Here is a 17750-nt window from a genome sequence, read left to right on the forward strand (position 1 = left end):
ATGCTTTTCCTCCTGAGATCTAACAGAACGGCATTTAGCACATTCAGATCTAAGCTGTAACATTTACTGCTTGTATTTCCCTTTTTTTAGTCTGGAAAAAAGTAGGAGAAAGGACTGGTATTCATTTTAATATGTGTCCTTCCTCCTATTTTTGTCAGGTTATTAATTCACTATGAATCAGATATTGTAATTTCCTTCTCGGTTTTTAGAAAAAGATAATGTATTATTTCTTGCTATTCACAGTCTACCTAAAATAGAACAAACTGTGACAAATATAATGTTACAATTTCTCTCACATTATATGTTTGGAGTTTTTTAAAAATACCATTTCTCATCAAAAAAAATCTTGAAACAGTTTTAAAGCCTTTTGCACGTTCTTTCTTTCTTCCTTCTCCTACTCCTGCATGCCATTTATGTAATACATTTATAGCCATTTAGTTGTAGTTTGAAATTTGTAGTTCTCTGAATTTAATTATTTCCTTCGTTTTTATTTTCTCCTTAAATTTTTGTTGTCTCTTTTACATTATCTGTCAATGTGGTTCATTTCTATGTGTCTATTGATAGCTGATTTGTTGGAATGCTAAGCTCCCAGGAATTCTCTAACAGTTTTGATTTGTCTTGGTCCAGGATACTCTCAGTTTCCCAGTTAAAATTGTTGTTGCGTCTACTCATGTGTTAAGAGGGTAAGGAGTTTTCATCTTGTCTTCTGACTGCTAGTTGGTGTTCATGGATATGCCCTGCTAGTCTTCTGCCTGTCTGTCTACATAGTGGCTGTTACAGACTTTACACTCTATGTTGTAGATGACGCCCGATTTTTCTTTTTTCTTTTCCTTGTCTTTTGATTTCCTTAAGATGTTTTGGAGGGCTTTAGTTGGTGTGTGTGCTACAGTGCTGTTGTGTCTTTGTATTAGTTGTTTTCAAAATGTTTTTGATGTATGATAGTGTTATCTTTTTTAAAGCTTATATTAGTTGTCTGGTAGTTGTTTGAATGGTCAGGCATTTTTTGATAAAGTTGTCCGGGTATCCATTTTATTGGAAGATGTTGTATAGATCAGTGGTCCCCAACCCCCGGTCCACGGACCGGTGCCGGGCCGTGGAGTACCTGGCACCGGGCCGCGCAGTGGCCGGGGGACATGAACACTGCAGCGCAAAGGCTCCTGGGCCGTGCGCAATGGGCCGTGCGCAAAAGCTCCTGGGCCGTGCCCCCACCCCTGCGTGCACTCAGCGGGCCGCGGCGATAAAAAGGTTGGGGACCACTGGTATAGATGGTCTGTTTCCTCTTCCTGATGTTCTGGGTTGCTGTAGTGGGTTTGTGTTCGTTGTAATACTGTTTTTATACAGCTCCTCTTGTGGGAGGTTGGTTTGTTAATGTGGTAATGAAGCACTTGGTTAGTGTCAGTTGAACCCTGAGCTGCATATATTCTCTTGGTATGAGAAGATTCATTGTTTCTGCAGACTGATGATGGTAAACATTGTAACTTCACTGAAGATGGTGCTACAGTTCTAGACTATGAAGAAAAACCAGAAGACTTCAGCAGGCAAGGTGGTAACAAGCTGGCATACACTGTCACAGATATACCTCCATGGCATCTTTGCATCTTCCTGGGAATTCAGGTAAATCTTCAAAGAACAAGTTAGCTGGGAATTCTTGGCAGGGGTATGTTGTGCAAAAAGGTGAATAAAAATGTGAGTCAGCTAACACAATATAAGGATGTCTGTCAGGCAGACAGTCTGTGTCTGCCTGCTGCCTACTATAATCTCTCTTTCTCTCATCTATCAATAATCTATCTATCTATCTGTCTATCTATCTATCTATCTATCATCTATCTATCTATCTATCTATCTAATCATATCTATCTATCTATCTATCTAATCATATCTATCTATCTATCATCTATCTATCTATCTATCTATCTATCTATCTATCTATCTATCTATCTATCATCTATCTATCTATCTATCTATCTATCTATCTATCTATCTATCTATCTAATCATATCTATCTATCTATCTATCTATCTATCTATCTATCTATCTATCTATCTATCATCTTTCCTGCAGTTTTCTTGGCAAGATTTTCAGGAGTGGGTTGCCATTTTCCTTTTCCTAGGGACTAGTTCAAAGTCACCCAGCTGGCATCATGCTGGAGATGGGACTAAAACTCATGGTCTCCTGGTTTCCAGTCCACAGCCTTTAACCTCTACCCCAAATATTTAAATATAAACATAAATAAATAAAAGAACCTGGGAGTCTTTTATTTGTCTTTACAAAGTATTAAATTTATAGCAGCAGAGATTTTCCTGTCAACTTAGTGCAAAATCCTGTCAGTCACTTCAAGAGTGAGATGGGCAATTTATACATTTAATGAATAAATTTTAGAAAATAAATATTTTTGTATTTCTGAGGCTGCTTCTAATTTATTGTTGTCTCCTTCTTTTTGACCATGTATCTTCACCAGAAGAGAAATTAATTCCTAGTTTTGTCTAAGTCAATGAAGTATGACAACGCAGCTGCCATGCCTTGCATAACTGAGCATAGGGATTACTGTTCTGTCTTTCTATTGCCTGAGGTCTTTGACAATACTTCACCTGTCTCGTCTTGTTTAAGTAGAAAATGTTACTAGATCCAGGATACTGGCAAAGCATTATTAACCAGTTCTTTGAAGAAGCAGTTTTTGGTTATAAGTCACTTCTTCACACTAACCTGAGTGTGAAAGCTGAAACTGGGACATAGGGGATTCATGATGAGAGTTTCTACCATTCTACACCTTCCTCATTCTGGAGGTAGAGTGCTACTAGTCATCACCCATATAGCTAATCACACCCTAAGCAGGTTTAGAATGTGTACTTATGGAGAAGGAATCATACTAAAATGCACTAAATTGTTTGGATAGATTAAATGTAAGCAATTCAAGTTAGCAAAGGAATTAAATCAATTCTGGTTTCAACTGGGTAAATATTGTTTCAACTGGGTAAATGTATTGTTTCAACTGGGTAAATGTATTTCAAAAATCAAATAGAGGTTCCACCAAGGACTCCACAAGTGATTACCTAATTTAAATGCTACGAATAACTTATGAAGCAATTCACAGGAATGTACATGAAAAGAAAACACCTATTGTTTCATAGTATGGCCTAGTTTAAACTTAATTCCTTGTGAGCTGCTCAAAAGCTCACAAAGCTGCTCATAAGCTCAAAATCCACAATGTAGAGATTTCTGCAAGGAATCACTTCCAGTTGGGAGATACTTCAGAATTTAACCTAATGCAAAGTACCATGCTAGTCTAGGGAATCTTTTGTACGGTATAATTAATAGTTTGACATCTACATGTGGTTCAAAAACTTATATGAGAAATCCCATCATCCTTCAAAGTACTTTCTGCCATTTGAATTGAAATACGGTATCAATTTCTTAGCTAAAATTTATTTGAGTTAGTTTTTATATGGTCAGAGGACTTCTAGCAGATGGTCGGTTCTGTCCTTTGATAAGATAAGAGACAGATGCCACCCAAAAGTCACAGACCATTCAGTCCATTGCATAGTTTGGATGGGAAATGGAGATACAAAAATGTGAATTTTGATCTCTCTGCAAATAGGATTTCTGGTATTTCCTGATTTCATTGTCATCAGTTACTGCAACAACACATGGATTTGTCAAATTGAGGGAATTTAATAGAAAAGGAAGGTCAGCAGAATGAATGCTAGCTATCACTGTGGCCTTGGGGTCTATGATAGTTTAAGGTTTCTCTTCTATTTTTTTTTTCTAATTGTAGGCATTTAAACTTCACTTTCCTTTATAGTGAAATGCACTGAGACTTGCAAAAGCAGTAAACTAATTTAAACAGTAAACTTGATCATAAAAACAAGAACATGCTAAAGTACAAAGACATTTTTTTTTAAAAAAAAAGATCACATCAAAAGTTTGGTGGTACCATATCTGAGGCTTAAAAGAGGAGGAGCTTATAATATTTTAAGATGGTCTTTTATAATATAGGCACCACCACACAAAAAGTATTGTTTTATGCACTCACCATTACAATTGGTAAGCAGGACTCTTTTTCTCTTAATTGTATTTCTTCCCTCTTCTTTGTTTCTTAGCATTACCTGACTGCACTTGGAGGTCTCGTCGCAATTCCTCTCATCCTTTCCAAATCACTTTGTCTGGAGCATGACACTCTGACACAAAGTCACCTGATCAGCACCATATTTTTCGTCTCAGGGATCTGCACTCTTCTTCAAGTTATCTTTGGAGTAAGGTAGTCATATATATCTACAGCATGATGTCTCTTTGATTACATCTACCCATCCCATCAGATTCAGCAGGAAGGGCATGCGCAGGTCCCACCTGTTAAGGAATTCCATCTGGTGGGACCCAGAAGTCGTGCCTTTTCTGCTCTGACTCTTACTGTCTAGAACAGTGATGGTTAACCTTTTTGGTGCCGAGTGCCCAAAGCACGCACATGCACATGTGAACGCATGTGTGCGTGCCCGGCCCCCCCAAATGCAATGCAAGTGCCCCCCCATGCATGCAACTCGGCCCCCCGTTTTGGCTTCCAGGTTGGTGCAGGAGGCTTTCCAGGCCCAAAACAAGGTGCAGGGGGGCCTCGTACAGCATTCCCATGCCCCGTTTTGGCTTCCAGGTTGGTGCAGGAGGCCTTCCAGGCCCAAAATGGGGTGCAGGGGGGGCTGTGCGCATGTACAAACCCCAAAATACAATGTGAGTGCCCCCCATGCATGCCCTCCACCCTCCCATGCATGCGTGGCAGAGACCTGAAGACCAGCTGGCCGGTGGGAGGTGCACTCGCATGTGTGGTGGAGCTGGGCTGGGGCGACAGCTGGCATGCCAAGCAACATGGCTCCACATGCCACTTCGGGCATGCGTGCCATAGGTTCACCATCACGGGTCTAGAACTTCATTTCCACCCCACTCCCAAGGTGAGGTTAATCCCATTTCTTTTAGCATTCAAGAAAGTCCTTAAAATCTGGTTTTCCCAGCAACTTTTGAGGATGCTTGGAAGCCTGTGGTTGTATGATGTTGGGTGATTGTTATTCTCCTCCAATCTTGGATTTTTTTTATGCTTTCATTTTTAGTCATTTCCATGACCTGGATGACTGAGAATCTCCATAGACATTAAGATTGCTATATTGTTCTAATTGTGATTGTGATTGTATGTCACCCAGAGTCACATTTTCAAGGACAAAAACAGCACTGGTTGCGTTTGTAGATAATCTCTGACAAGGGAGAGATGAAGGTAGTGTATACAATCCTTGCTCTCTTGGTGGCTTTCAATACCATTGACTGCACTGGTATACTTTGGGGCCAGCTGTGGGGCTGGATAGCACAACATTAAGATATATTTCTGCTAAGTGGCATATTTTTAACAATACTTATTTAAATTACTTGGTCTGTTGTGTGGATATTTGGGTGGTTTAAAGGTGGGGGATTGTGGTGGGTGGGAGTGTGTTTGGGGATTGTTATGTGTGTTGGACCTGGTCTTTGGGTGTTAAGTGAATTTCGTTGTATGGGTATACTGTGTATACACGTACAATGACAATAAAGTTGTTGTTGTTGTTGTTGTTGTTGTTGTTGTTGTTGTTGTTATTATTATTATTATTATTATTATTATTATTATTATTATTATTATTATTAAAGAAACTTTTTATCCACTATTTCCAATAGGAATTAACAAAATCTTGTATGGGGCTCTTAAAGCAATATAACAATGAGGAATTTTAAAGCAGAGGTAGGGTTTTATCTTCTTCCTTACATGACCTTACAAGGAATGTCACCAGCTTAGAAGAACGTTAAGGTCCATTTATCCATTCATATGATCATGGAGGGAATTTAAACATGTGCTGTTGGAATGCAGTGGCTACTTGTATTCCAAAATGATCCACCCTATTTCTTTGACATATAACCTTCCTTATATTTGCCTCTTGAGTGTTAAAGGACATGCATAACCTGGTCTTTTATTTTTTTGGATGAAAAATTTAGCTCATTAATCTGAGACGTGCTTTATATGGATCACCTTTCCAGGCTTAATTTTTCTGCAATAAAAATCACACACATCCACAAACACACATTTTTGTTTGCAATACAGAATAAATAATGATTTGGGAGTGTTTTTTTGTTTGTTTGTTTGCAATACAGAATAAATAATGATTTGGGAGTGATTTTTTTTGTTTGCAATACAGAATAAATAATGATTTGGGAGTGATTTTGTTTGTTTGTTTGCAATACAGAATAAATAATGATTTGGGAGTGAAGGAGAGATTTTCTGCAGGAAAATTTGTTCCAGATTATTATCCAGGTTAAGAACTATTCCAGCTTAAAGCCCTGAGCTGTCTTCTTCTCAAATGCCTTTTCTCCAGATTAAATGAACTTTTTAAAAATAAAAACAAAGTAATATATAGGATCAGGTGAGTTAAATAAGAGTCCAAATCAGGCTGAAAATCCTGACGCGCCTTAGTTCATCTGGATGATTCGGTTTTAGTCATTCTACCATGAGTTTCTGCCTTCAGTCCAGCCTTAGGAAAATATAAAGGAAAGTACTTTGGACCTTGTAGCGAAAAGCAAAAACAAACTTAAGAAACATAAGGGCAGCTGGGCAACCATCTGCAAAATAATTTTTTAATGAAAATTTCCTTTTTTAAATGAATGAAACTAAATCTGTAGATACAACCACAAAATTTACTGGGAACTAGAATCAAAAGAAAAGAATGTAAGGCAACAATCACTCACACAGTTCTAAACAAAATCAGTGCAGACAGCCTAACTAAACTATGTATTTATACCTGAGATGAATAGGCTCTTGGGATTGAGGAAACGTTTCCAGTTCATTTAATTGAGGAATACTTTGAAATAAATAATCTGGACTTCTGCTTGGATGCTATTATGGAGACCTTCCTAAATCTTGCTGTGCCAAATGAAGCAAAAAGTTCTATCTCAGTGTCTTGACTCTAGCTAACAAATCAGAAAATTATATACTGTAGCTGTATTGAAATAAAAGGTTAGAGATAGAACTTTAATTTGGATATGCAGTATGCACAAAACTGGGATTAGACTCAAAGGCCTAAATGGCTAAAGGTAGTCCTTGATTTATGACAATAATGAAACCCAGCATTACTGTTGTACATCATGATGGCCATGAGCCAAGGCATCCACGTGACTGACCTGATTTTACGACCTTTTTTGCGGAAGTCATTAAGTGAACGCCGTGATCATTAAACAAACTCATTATCCGCAATGGGAGTTTTTCGCTGGAAACTGAAAATAAACACTAATTTCCAACAAAGAAAATGTCTTAAATTGTGGCAATATGACCATGGAATGTGGCAAATGGCCTTAAATACGAGCACCCAAAATGCAATCAAGTGACTATGGAGGGAGCCTTCCATTGGAATTTTGAATCTGGATCATAAGTACCAGAGTGAAATGCTACCGGTTTGGACCAGTTCGCCCAAACCAGTAGTAATAAAATCTACCTGTTCAAGCAAACCGGTAGTAAAAAAAAATGCTACTGATGAACTGGTATTTCTGACGATCAGCTGTGCCACACAATTTATATTTGCTAGAAAGCAGGAAATCCTGCTTTCTAGCAAATCTAAATCGCTCAGCACAGCTGTTCCCCCCCTCGCTGTTCTACTTACCTTAGAAAAGCATTCTTAATCCTCCTTTTTCAGACCTGCGCAGTAGTGCCTGTGTGGCACCTGCGTGAAAAGCGCGTGTTTGGCATGTACCACACATGCGCACATGCAGTGAACCAGTAGCGATGCGAACCGGTAGCAGACTTCAGAGTATTTCACCCCTGATAAGTACCTTTTGGGGTGGTAACTTCAGATGGTCACTAAGTAACTGATCATAAGTCAAGACTACGTATATTTTCAACTCTATAGATTATTTGATATATCAATTTCATATCAAGCATCTACTACAAAAATATCAATGTAATCTCAATGTCAGAGTTCCAAGTAACAACCCCAAAGCAATTAAAACTCTGAGGGCCAGAGTTTCCTCAAAGCATAATGTCAGAGTTTAGGCAGCATAACTAATATTATGAGATAAATCCAGGAGCAAAATACAGCACACAGAGCCTTTAGATAAATAACAGTGGTTTATATACAGCTGAATATTTACAGACTTATAAGTGGTTAAATACCTTATCATACAGCTACTGACACACAGAGAGCAATGGGATACACGATGAGAGAGAACATGAGGAGAAGGGAGACGCCCCCTAATGGCTTCCCTTATATAGGCAGCTTCTTACCCAGCTTCTTAAAGTGGCAGCAACCCTGCTGCCTCACTCCCATTGCATCAGCTTTCAGTTACTTCCGCTTACAACTTTCCATCAGTTTACAGCTATTAAATTTGCATTCCCTGATACATAATTTTATTTGGGATGTCATATTGGCACAGCTGATGAAAACCCAACTCTGAAGGACCCAGGGTTTTCCCCATCCAAATCAAAACCCAGAGTTCTTGCCCCCAGGCCATCACATGATCCAATCAGGTCGCAATCCCAACTCTGGCTGGCTTTGGTCCACGCCCTTCCAACACCTGGTAAAGCGTCCTTGGCTCCCATGGGAAAGAATGCTATTTTGGTTCCACATCCCCCAGCTATCTCTACCTCCCCCCTCATGTTCCCACAGCTCTACCCGGCCTTGCTGTGGCAGCCCTGAAGATGCTCCTGAAATGGCTTCAGGGCTGACACTCAGTAAACTGAGTCATAAATGCTCTTGATATAAAATGCTTTGAAGGATTCTATATTGAAAAACAAAATAGTTGGCTGTCTTGGGAGAAAAAAAACATGCCTATAGAGGAAGAGCAGTTCAGTCAAGGAAAGGCAAATTCAAATGAAATATTAGGAGTTTGACAAGTAGTATTAGAGCAGATCGGTTAGCCAAAATGAAGCAGCTTCAGAGTTCCCTTTGGACAACTTTTAGAGAGTATCATGAGACTTTTTTGAAAGGGACATGTGTTGCTCTGTATGCATCTTTATTTTTTTTGAGAGTGAAAGAGAAGAAACACAGCAGAGTAATTCTCTGAAACAGTTTTTTCTCTACCCAACAATGAAACTTTCAGAACTGGGCAACAAATGCCCTTTGTTTAGAATAAAGATTCTAATTTATTTAAGACTCCTTTCCCTTCTTCACTCTCTCAGGAGATTTTCAGTTTCACAATAACCCCTTTGATTCTGCTAGAAATTGCAAATCACTTCCACAGCTACTAAATTAAATCTGTTTTGCCAAGTGCTTACTTAGCTGCAAAGAATATATGGTATTTTACAAGAGGCTTGGCCTCTGCTGTAGAATGAGGAACAAAGTTGGTGAACACCACCCAACAATTAGGAGAGACTTTCAATTCACATACTACTAAAACTCTTTTTTGTGTTATCTGTTTGTCTGTTTATATCCTCAAGTTATCCCAAATGATGCATTATACTGCAACAATTTTGAATCAAGGTACCTACAATATAGTCTTCTTAGATGATCCTAGGACTGTCCAGCATTGGGGTAACATAATTTTGTTTGTGCAAACTAGTTTCTTTCTGGGTACAATTCGAGGTGCTAGTCATCACCTTTAAAGCTGCATATCACATAGTACCAGCTTACCTGTGGGATTGCCCCTCCCTAAAGAATCTACCCATCCTCCAGGTCAGATAGGATAGGCACACTCATAGTCCCTTCCCCTACATATTGTCACTTGATGGGAACTAGAAAGCACATGTTTTCCATGGCAATCCCTGAGCTATGGAACACTCTGCCCCCTGAAGTTTGGCAGGCCTCTACCTGCCTAGCCTTCCACAACTTTGAAGATCTTTTTCCCCAGGCACTGAGATAAGAGTTATTGACTTGGTGCCAGGTTTTTGTTGTTTTTAATTTTTAGTATGTTTAGTTCTATAGTTCTACTGTAATTTTTATGTTGTTTTTACTTTTGATTGGGAACCCCTCAGACTTGGCTATAAAATGGGCAGCTACAAAATGTTTTAAATAAATAAATGCATTTTGAAAATGTTATCAATATAAGCATCTCATATTCGGTTTCTCAATCATTCAGGTCATACAGAGAAAAAAACTTCCTGATGGCCAAACAATAAAAGGGTGTGGAATATTTTTAATGTGTGCCAGTGTGCAGTAAAAAATGATAATAAAGCTTATCTTATCTTATCTTATATCCTCAGAGAGAGCTGAGATAAACTTTGATAAGTGGTAAATGGGATTTCAAACATATACCTTCATATTTTAGTTTAGAGCAGGGGTGTCAAACTCAAGGCCCGGGGGCAGGATCTGGCCCACAGGGTGTTTAGATCTGGCCCATGGGGCTGCCCTGGAAACATTGATGGTCCTGCCCGCAGTCCCTCTGCCAGCAAAAATGGAGGCGGGAGGGCTGTGTGCGGCACTCCCAAGCTCTGTTTTTGCTGGCAGAGGGTTCCAGGAGGCCATCACAGCCAAAAATGGAGCTTGTGAGAGCTGCGTGTAGCACTCCCAAGCTCCATTTTTGCTGGCAGAGGGTTGCAAGAGGCCATCACAGCCAAAAACAGAGCTTGCGAGGGCTGCGTGCGGCACTCCAAGCTCCGTTTTTGCTGGCAGAGGGTTGCAGAAGGCCGTTGCAACCAAAATGTAGTTTGGAAACCCATTTTCACTGGCAGAGCATCCCCGACACAAGTGATGTTGAATTGGCCATATCCACCCTGGCCACGCCCACCCCAGCCCCCCAAAGTCAAACACAACCCTGATGCAATCCTCAATGAAATGGAGTTTGACATCCCTGTTTAGATTGAACTTGATTTGGAAGTCTAGATTTGCATACGAATGTATAGTGGGGCAGTGGTTAGATTGCAGTATTGCAGGCTAATTCAGCTCACTGCCAGGAACTCAATTCTCACTAGCTCAAAGTTGTCTCAGCCTTCCATCTTTCCAAGATCAGTAAAATGAGGACCCAAATTGTTGGGGGCAATAAACTGGCTTTTGTAAATTGCTTAGAGAATGCTGTAACACATGATGAAGTGGTATATAAGTCTAAGTGCTATTGCTATTGCCATTTCCTTCAGGGTCCATCTCTGAAAGGAATTAACCCTTCAGGGCCTGACCATTAATTCAATCTGTGCATTTGAAGAAAAATATGAAAGAGAAAATATTGAGACCCGATTTCTGAAGAATAGAATAGAATAGAATAGAATAGAATAGAATAGAATAGAATAGAATAGAATAGAATAGAATAGAATAGAATAGAATTCTTTGTGATTGGACACACAAGGAATTTGTCTTTGGTGCATATGCTCTCAGAGTACATAAAAAGACAAGATACATTCATTGAGAATCATAAGGTACAATACTTAATGATAGTCCTAGGGTAGAAATAAGCAATCAAATCATACTAGGAAACAATCAATATAAATCGTAAGGATACAAGCTACAAAGTTACAGTCATGCATCATAAGTAGAAGGAGACGGGTGATAGAAACGATGAAAAGATTAATAGTAGTAGTAATAGTAATGCAGACTATGTGTGTGTATGCATATATATATTACAAACTATTCTAAAAATATGAGTTCCAGGTGTATTAGTAAAGAAAGAAGCAGATATCCTGCAAGCTCCAGAACTTAAAAATTTTAAATTTTAAAATAATTAAAATTTTATTTTACTAAGCTTCAATACATCTTCAATAGTTTACCGCATCAACTGTAGTAATTGTGCAAGCAATTACGTAAGGGAAACGGCCAAGCAGTTACAGACCAGAGTACATGAACACGAACTGGCTGTCCGACACAAGGAACAGCGCTCCCAGATCTGGACGCATATGAAGGAGCACAACCACACATTTGATTTTCAAGAAGCTGAGGTTATTGCCCATGATAGGACTAAAGGAGGACGCCTACTAAAAGAAGTCTGGTTCTCCAATAACAATTCCATCAACAGGCATATTGAACTGCCACCGGCCTATCAGGCTTTGAGACACCAGGAAAGACCCTGCAGGAGGAGCAGAGACGGCTTTCCATCAATGAGCAGAAACCAAAAGCACCCACCCCTCACCTCTGAGCATGCAGACTCAGCCTGTGAAGGCATAGTTAGTCCTGACCAAACACAGAGCAACCTGACAGGGCTATCTCAAACTGTAACAGATCGGTTTAATGAGAAACAAACCTGGACGACCACGAGGTCACGGACAAGGCAGCAAATCGCAATGGTTGACAGGCTAACATCATCCCCCACTGATAAGCAAGCTAGGAGGGAGGAAACAGTAGGAATTAAGCCTCCATCATCCAGCATGACAACAGCAAAAACAACACAGCTGATTACAAGTGGGAGACGGCTGGAAGGGCCTATTACACGCGCAAGGGCCAAATTGATTAATGGCATATAAAGGCAGAGATCTCTGTAATGGTAGTTTAATACTCTGACGATGTCAGCAGATGGCTGATGAAAGCTTAGTAAAATAAAATTTTAATTATTTTAAAATTTTAAACTTTTAAGTTCTGGAGCTCGCAGGAGTGAATGCGACTGCTTGAGGGCTCCTGGATTGGAGCTGAAAGGCGAAAGGGAGTAGAATGCCCCCTCTCACATGTTGGGATAGACCAGGTGTCTTGGTAAACAATCTTTCCCCTGGCTCAAGCTGATGTAGGGAGGAGAACTTGTGTCTCAGTGGTTAATACAACTGCCTAACATGCAGGCAGCCAAAGTTCGAATCCAAGTAAGGGTATGGCTCGCTGATGAGAGCTAAAAAGCTTGAAATAGATCTATACTAGTCTCCCTTTATTTCTTTATCAGCAAAATATAAATTTGATATATATATATATCTATATAAAATAGTAATGAAGTTGGGCTTATCGGTTCAATTGGGATTGTTGCTAGCGTACAGCCTCTCTACTGCATGGCAACCTCTCTGCCTAAGCTCCTGGAGACTGTCTCAGGGCTGGCAATGGAGTTCCACAACTTAATGGTTCTGAAGGACTTCCATTGGCATCCCTTCGGCCTCAGAAGCAGTTCATGACCACTGTAGGGCCATGGGCCTATCCCAGATCATCATAGGTCTGACTCATGAATAGTGATCACACACCAGATATGTAACGGTGATTCTCCTGCTGCACTTAAAGCACAGTGCCAAAGCCTTGAGGTAAAAATGAGGGATTTTCTCTCTAAGGATAAATATTGCTGTTGTAAATTCATTTTTTTTCTTGGTGAAGTTTGCACTTTTAAATGTATTTTCTTTCATGTGTTGGTATAATAAGTGACCTACATATTGGAAAACCGGAAGTCTGAGTGGGAATTAAGTATGCAAAAAGTAATCCTGTTGGATGATGTGAGAGAAAACTTCTCTCATGGTTTGCTGGGCCTATTGATTGGCTTCTGGTTTGAATGGGCCAATCAGCGCGTAGCTATTGACTTTGAGTTTCCCGGGCTTTGAAACTGACACTCACTCAGTATATAAGGAACTGCTCTCCAGCGGGAAAACTAACTAGCGATTAGCATCTTGCCTGGGTCAGAGACAAAGAGCTGAAGTCACTGAAGCCTCCTTCTGAGGAAGGAAGACCCGCACTCCAACCGCATGGAGCGACTCCAAAAGAGCTGAATGAACATTGCTGAAAGGGAGATGACTACTGATATTCTTTTGTAGATTTTGTTTTGTTTGTTTTATTAAACTAGTTTGTTTTAAACTCCTCTGGCTCGTCTGTTTGGTGCATTTGTAAGTGGATAAGGTTACTGTCTACAGAACCTCCACGACGGATGAGCTAATAGTTCCGTTGTAAAGTATAAATCCCTTAATCCAGTGGTGGGATTCAAGTAATTTAACAACTGGTTCTCTGCCCTAATGATTTCTTCCAACAACCAGTTTGCCAAACTGCTCAGAAAGTTAACAACCGGTTCTCCCGAAGTGGTGAGAACTGGCTGAATCCCACCACTGCCTTAATCTCTGTTGGTAATCAGTAAAATACTTATTGAAATTCTTTTTAATATCAGTGAAAGTCCAAGCTGTGGCTTTTACTGTGAAATGCAGTTTTAGTTGATCTACAGCAGATTATGAAGCTATGACATAAACTTACAAATAAAGAGGAATTCTGTTGTGCTAAAACTATTTTGTTCTACAGTTCTCTTAATCTCCTGAGAAAATAGCAACACCGTACTGTAAAGTGAAAGAGAACAGATGAAAATGCTAATATTTTCAGGAATCCTATTTCCTCCACACCCGGGACATTTTAATGAATGCCCCAGATGTAATCTGATATTGCCTAATACTTACTTGTTTAGTTTTCTGTGAGTTGGAAGATTCTAATAAATGCCTTATGATTCAATGCATTTCTTAAAATAGAATGACTGAGTCCTGATTTATAAAATCAAAAAAATGTTCAAAGTTTTATATTAATCAACCCTTTAAATTCTGAAACCATGAAGGAGAAGTGATCAACATCGTTAAGAGAACTTATGTATTCAAGCAATTCATTGTTGGAGAAGTAAAAAAAAAAAAAAAGAGTACAAGAAAACAATTTGGGATAAAGGAGCATTTAGAAAAATCTGCATGGGCAGGCACTTATCCTTAGTATATGGATCTGGTATGTAAAAAACTTTTCCTTACATGTAGTGTTTAGAGGCCCTTGTATGTCTTTGCTGCAGGTTTTTTTGCAACATCTGAAGTACTGGGCAGGGATCTATGGAACTGCATTACAGACTCCAGATTAGTGTGCTTTGTGAGCCCATTCAGTGTGGGACTGCTGGACATGTTCATGACAACATTCCAGTTTAATTACATAGCCTACATATCCCTCTGTGAGAGATCCGTGTTCTCTTCTTGTCACAGTATCAGTGGTGGGTTTCAAAATTTTTTACTACCGGTTCTGTGGGTGTGGCTCGGTGGGCATGGCTTGGTGGGCGTGGCAGGGGAAGGATACTATAAAATCTCCATTCTCACTCCACTGCAGGGGAAGGAGATTGTAAAATCTCCATTCCCTCCCCAATCCAGGGGAAGGATACTGCAAAATCCCCATTTCCTCCCGTTCAACTTGGACTTGGGAGGCAGAGAATAGATGTGGGCAGAGCTAGTCAGAATTTTTATTACCGGTTCTCTGAACTATTCAAAATTTCCGCTACCGGTTCTCCAGAACTTTTCAGAACCTGCTGAAACCCACCTCTACACTGTATGATAGCACAATGTGTCTCCCGGGGCATAAAAAACAGAGATTACTTGAATATACTTCACATTCCAATGATGTCCTTGTCAGATGTAAATGCCTTATTCTCTAATGTGTAAATAATGTATATATGGAACATCAGGGGTTAACTTATTCTTTGGACTTTAATGTATTCATAATTTACCACTCCCATTCCTGGCTCCACCCCTTGTATATATAAGGAGCCATCCTCCCCATTTTCTTTGCTTCTATCTTGAATATTCAGCGAATATAGAATGCCTATTATGATTAAAAAGAAATATATTTAAATCTCTAACTTCTATTATCTTTATTGAGTCTGATCCTGAAAATATTGCAACAAGCTGGTAGCAGAGGATGGTTAATTGACTCAATAAGTAATTAAAAATGTCCAAGAAAGATAGGCCCAACACCAGGGCCTACAGCAAAGAAATAGAAACTGATCAAGAGATGATCAACGAATCCACTAATGCGATTTCGAGAGAATCCGAAGAATACACCACTGAAGAAGAAGAACTGATGAGTGAAAACAACGACCAGGAAGAAATTGAGATAGAAAATAACGAACTCAGGTCAGAGATATTAAAGATACTAAAAAGCCAAAAGAATGATGAAAGCCTCATCGCGGACCTCCAGGAGATGCTGAGGAACAACGGAGCAGCGAGAGAGAAAAACGTCATTAAAGAAAAACCCAAAGATCAAAAAACTGTGAGTGAAATGACTACTGAGAAAATAGTTGTAAAAAAGAAAAGATGTGACCTCGTGCGAAATTCTGAATGGCAGCCATCTTGGTTTCAACGAACTTCAAAAGAGAGTGAAGCAGAGCCAATCAAAACGCTCAGTTCAAAATTTCTGGCGCGAAAAACGCTATCAGACGAAGAAAGTGAAAAAGAAGTCTCAAACTCTTCAGATGAAACAAAATCAGAAAGTGAAGACGATTTAACAAAGTCTCAAGTAAAGTCAGCAATGAAAACGCTTTTTGCTGCTTTTGGGCCAAGATTGAAAATTTCCAAGACATCAACGAAGAAGCAAGAAATCAAACCGACAACTCAAGACCTGCACGCTCCCATCCTGACTTCGAAAACGACGACACCCGAGCCCAGAGAGCCATGCCGATTCCGTCCTACACCGCAGACAGAATCGAGTGCCAGCGCACACAAGAGAAAGAGAAGAACCGTCGCCATCACCAAAGCCCCAAAAACCGAGCCAGAGACCGACTCATCTGAAGAGGAGCGGATCGAGAGAGCTGAAATGGAGAGAACCTTCCACAACGGCGCCAAAGAAGAAATGAGCAACGCGCATGTGCAAAACTACGTAGACGGCCCCGAAAGACTTGAACTGGCCAGAGAACCGCGCAGACTCGTTACAAGCATCCCAATGCCGTTCTGTAATTTCCTGCACTTGAGAGACCACGGACTGCCTCAGGTTGTAAGTAATGGACAAAATAATGTGGGGAACTTACCCAGTGACTTCCCAAAACTTAGAGTTGATGGCATTAATTTACAAGAGTGGTACCAACAGCTTCAGGTTATTTACATGAAAGAAAATTTACTATTCTTTATAACTAGTCCTCCAAGAAGACCTTGGACTTTAAAAATAGATTGTTTACATCATAGAGCATTTTTCATAATAATTTCTAGCGTGTCTCCTGCAATGTATCATAGCATCAAACCAAACCTAACTGTATCAGAAATAATTCAATGCATGTTTAATCTATTTCACAGCGATAGCGTAGCCACAACCACAAGAATGTCTAAGGATTTCTTTTCTTCTAGAGTGAAACCAGGGGTTTCTATAAGTGAGCATTTGATAAATCTAAACAAAATAAGAGCTGAGCTGCAATTGAGGGGGGAAGTGATTTCAGATCAAACAATGAAAAGTGTTATTATCAATTCACTTGATCCATCATGGGATAGCTTTATGTCACACTTAGATACCATTAATTTGGGATATTTATCAATAGAAAGTCTATCTAACAAATTGATAGCAGAAGACAATTCAAGAAAAAATCGTTCCAGTAACCAAACAGAACACAAATCTTTTAGGAAAGTAGTCTTTCAAGATAAATATAATGAGGCCTTTAGATGCCACAATTGTGGATCCAGGGAACACAGTAGAAGAGACTGTCCCAAAGTCCCAAGGGAGAGACATAGGCCAGAATATAGGAGCAAATACAATTACAGACAATCTTCCACAGATAGACACAAATATAGAAGTCCACCAAATTACAGAGAAAGTAGAGGGGGTAGAGAAAATTCAAAAGAGAGAAAATCTGGGTCACTAAATGGGCTAAATAAACAAGACAGCACCAGAACACAACAAGATGAGAACAATAATTGGCTTATTGATTCTGGTGCAACAAATCACACTACTAACAACAAAAGTATATTATCTTCATTTACAGAAGATAAGTTTGTGATAAAGGTAGCTAATCAAGAAAAGGTTCAAGTATTAGGCAGAGGAAATGTGACCTTGCCTGGTTTAGGGAAAATAGAGGGGGTATTATTAATCCCAGAAATACCTCACAACATACTGAGTGCTATAAAACTAAGCAGAGAATCTGACATCAATATAGTTTTCTCAAAGGGGAAAGCAACTATAGAA

General features: G+C 39.5%; 1 protein-coding gene across 1 annotated transcript in view; it reads left to right on the forward strand.

Annotated features, from left to right (window-relative positions):
- The window catches only part of LOC139319385 (solute carrier family 23 member 1-like), a 42559-nt gene that overhangs the window by 252 nt on the left and 24557 nt on the right, over positions 1-17750 (forward strand). Inside the window, exons 2-3 of the mRNA XM_070947224.1 lie at positions 1456-1614; positions 4098-4255. Coding sequence (XP_070803325.1) covers positions 1456-1614; positions 4098-4255 — 317 coding nt within the window. The remainder of the gene's footprint in view (positions 1-1455; positions 1615-4097; positions 4256-17750) is intronic.

Source organism: Pituophis catenifer, unplaced genomic scaffold (assembly GCF_029215685.1).
Source record: "Pituophis catenifer annectens isolate HBS135680 unplaced genomic scaffold, rPitCat1.0.hap2 SCAF_7, whole genome shotgun sequence".
In the NCBI taxonomy this organism is placed as follows: Eukaryota; Metazoa; Chordata; class Lepidosauria; order Squamata; family Colubridae; genus Pituophis; species Pituophis catenifer.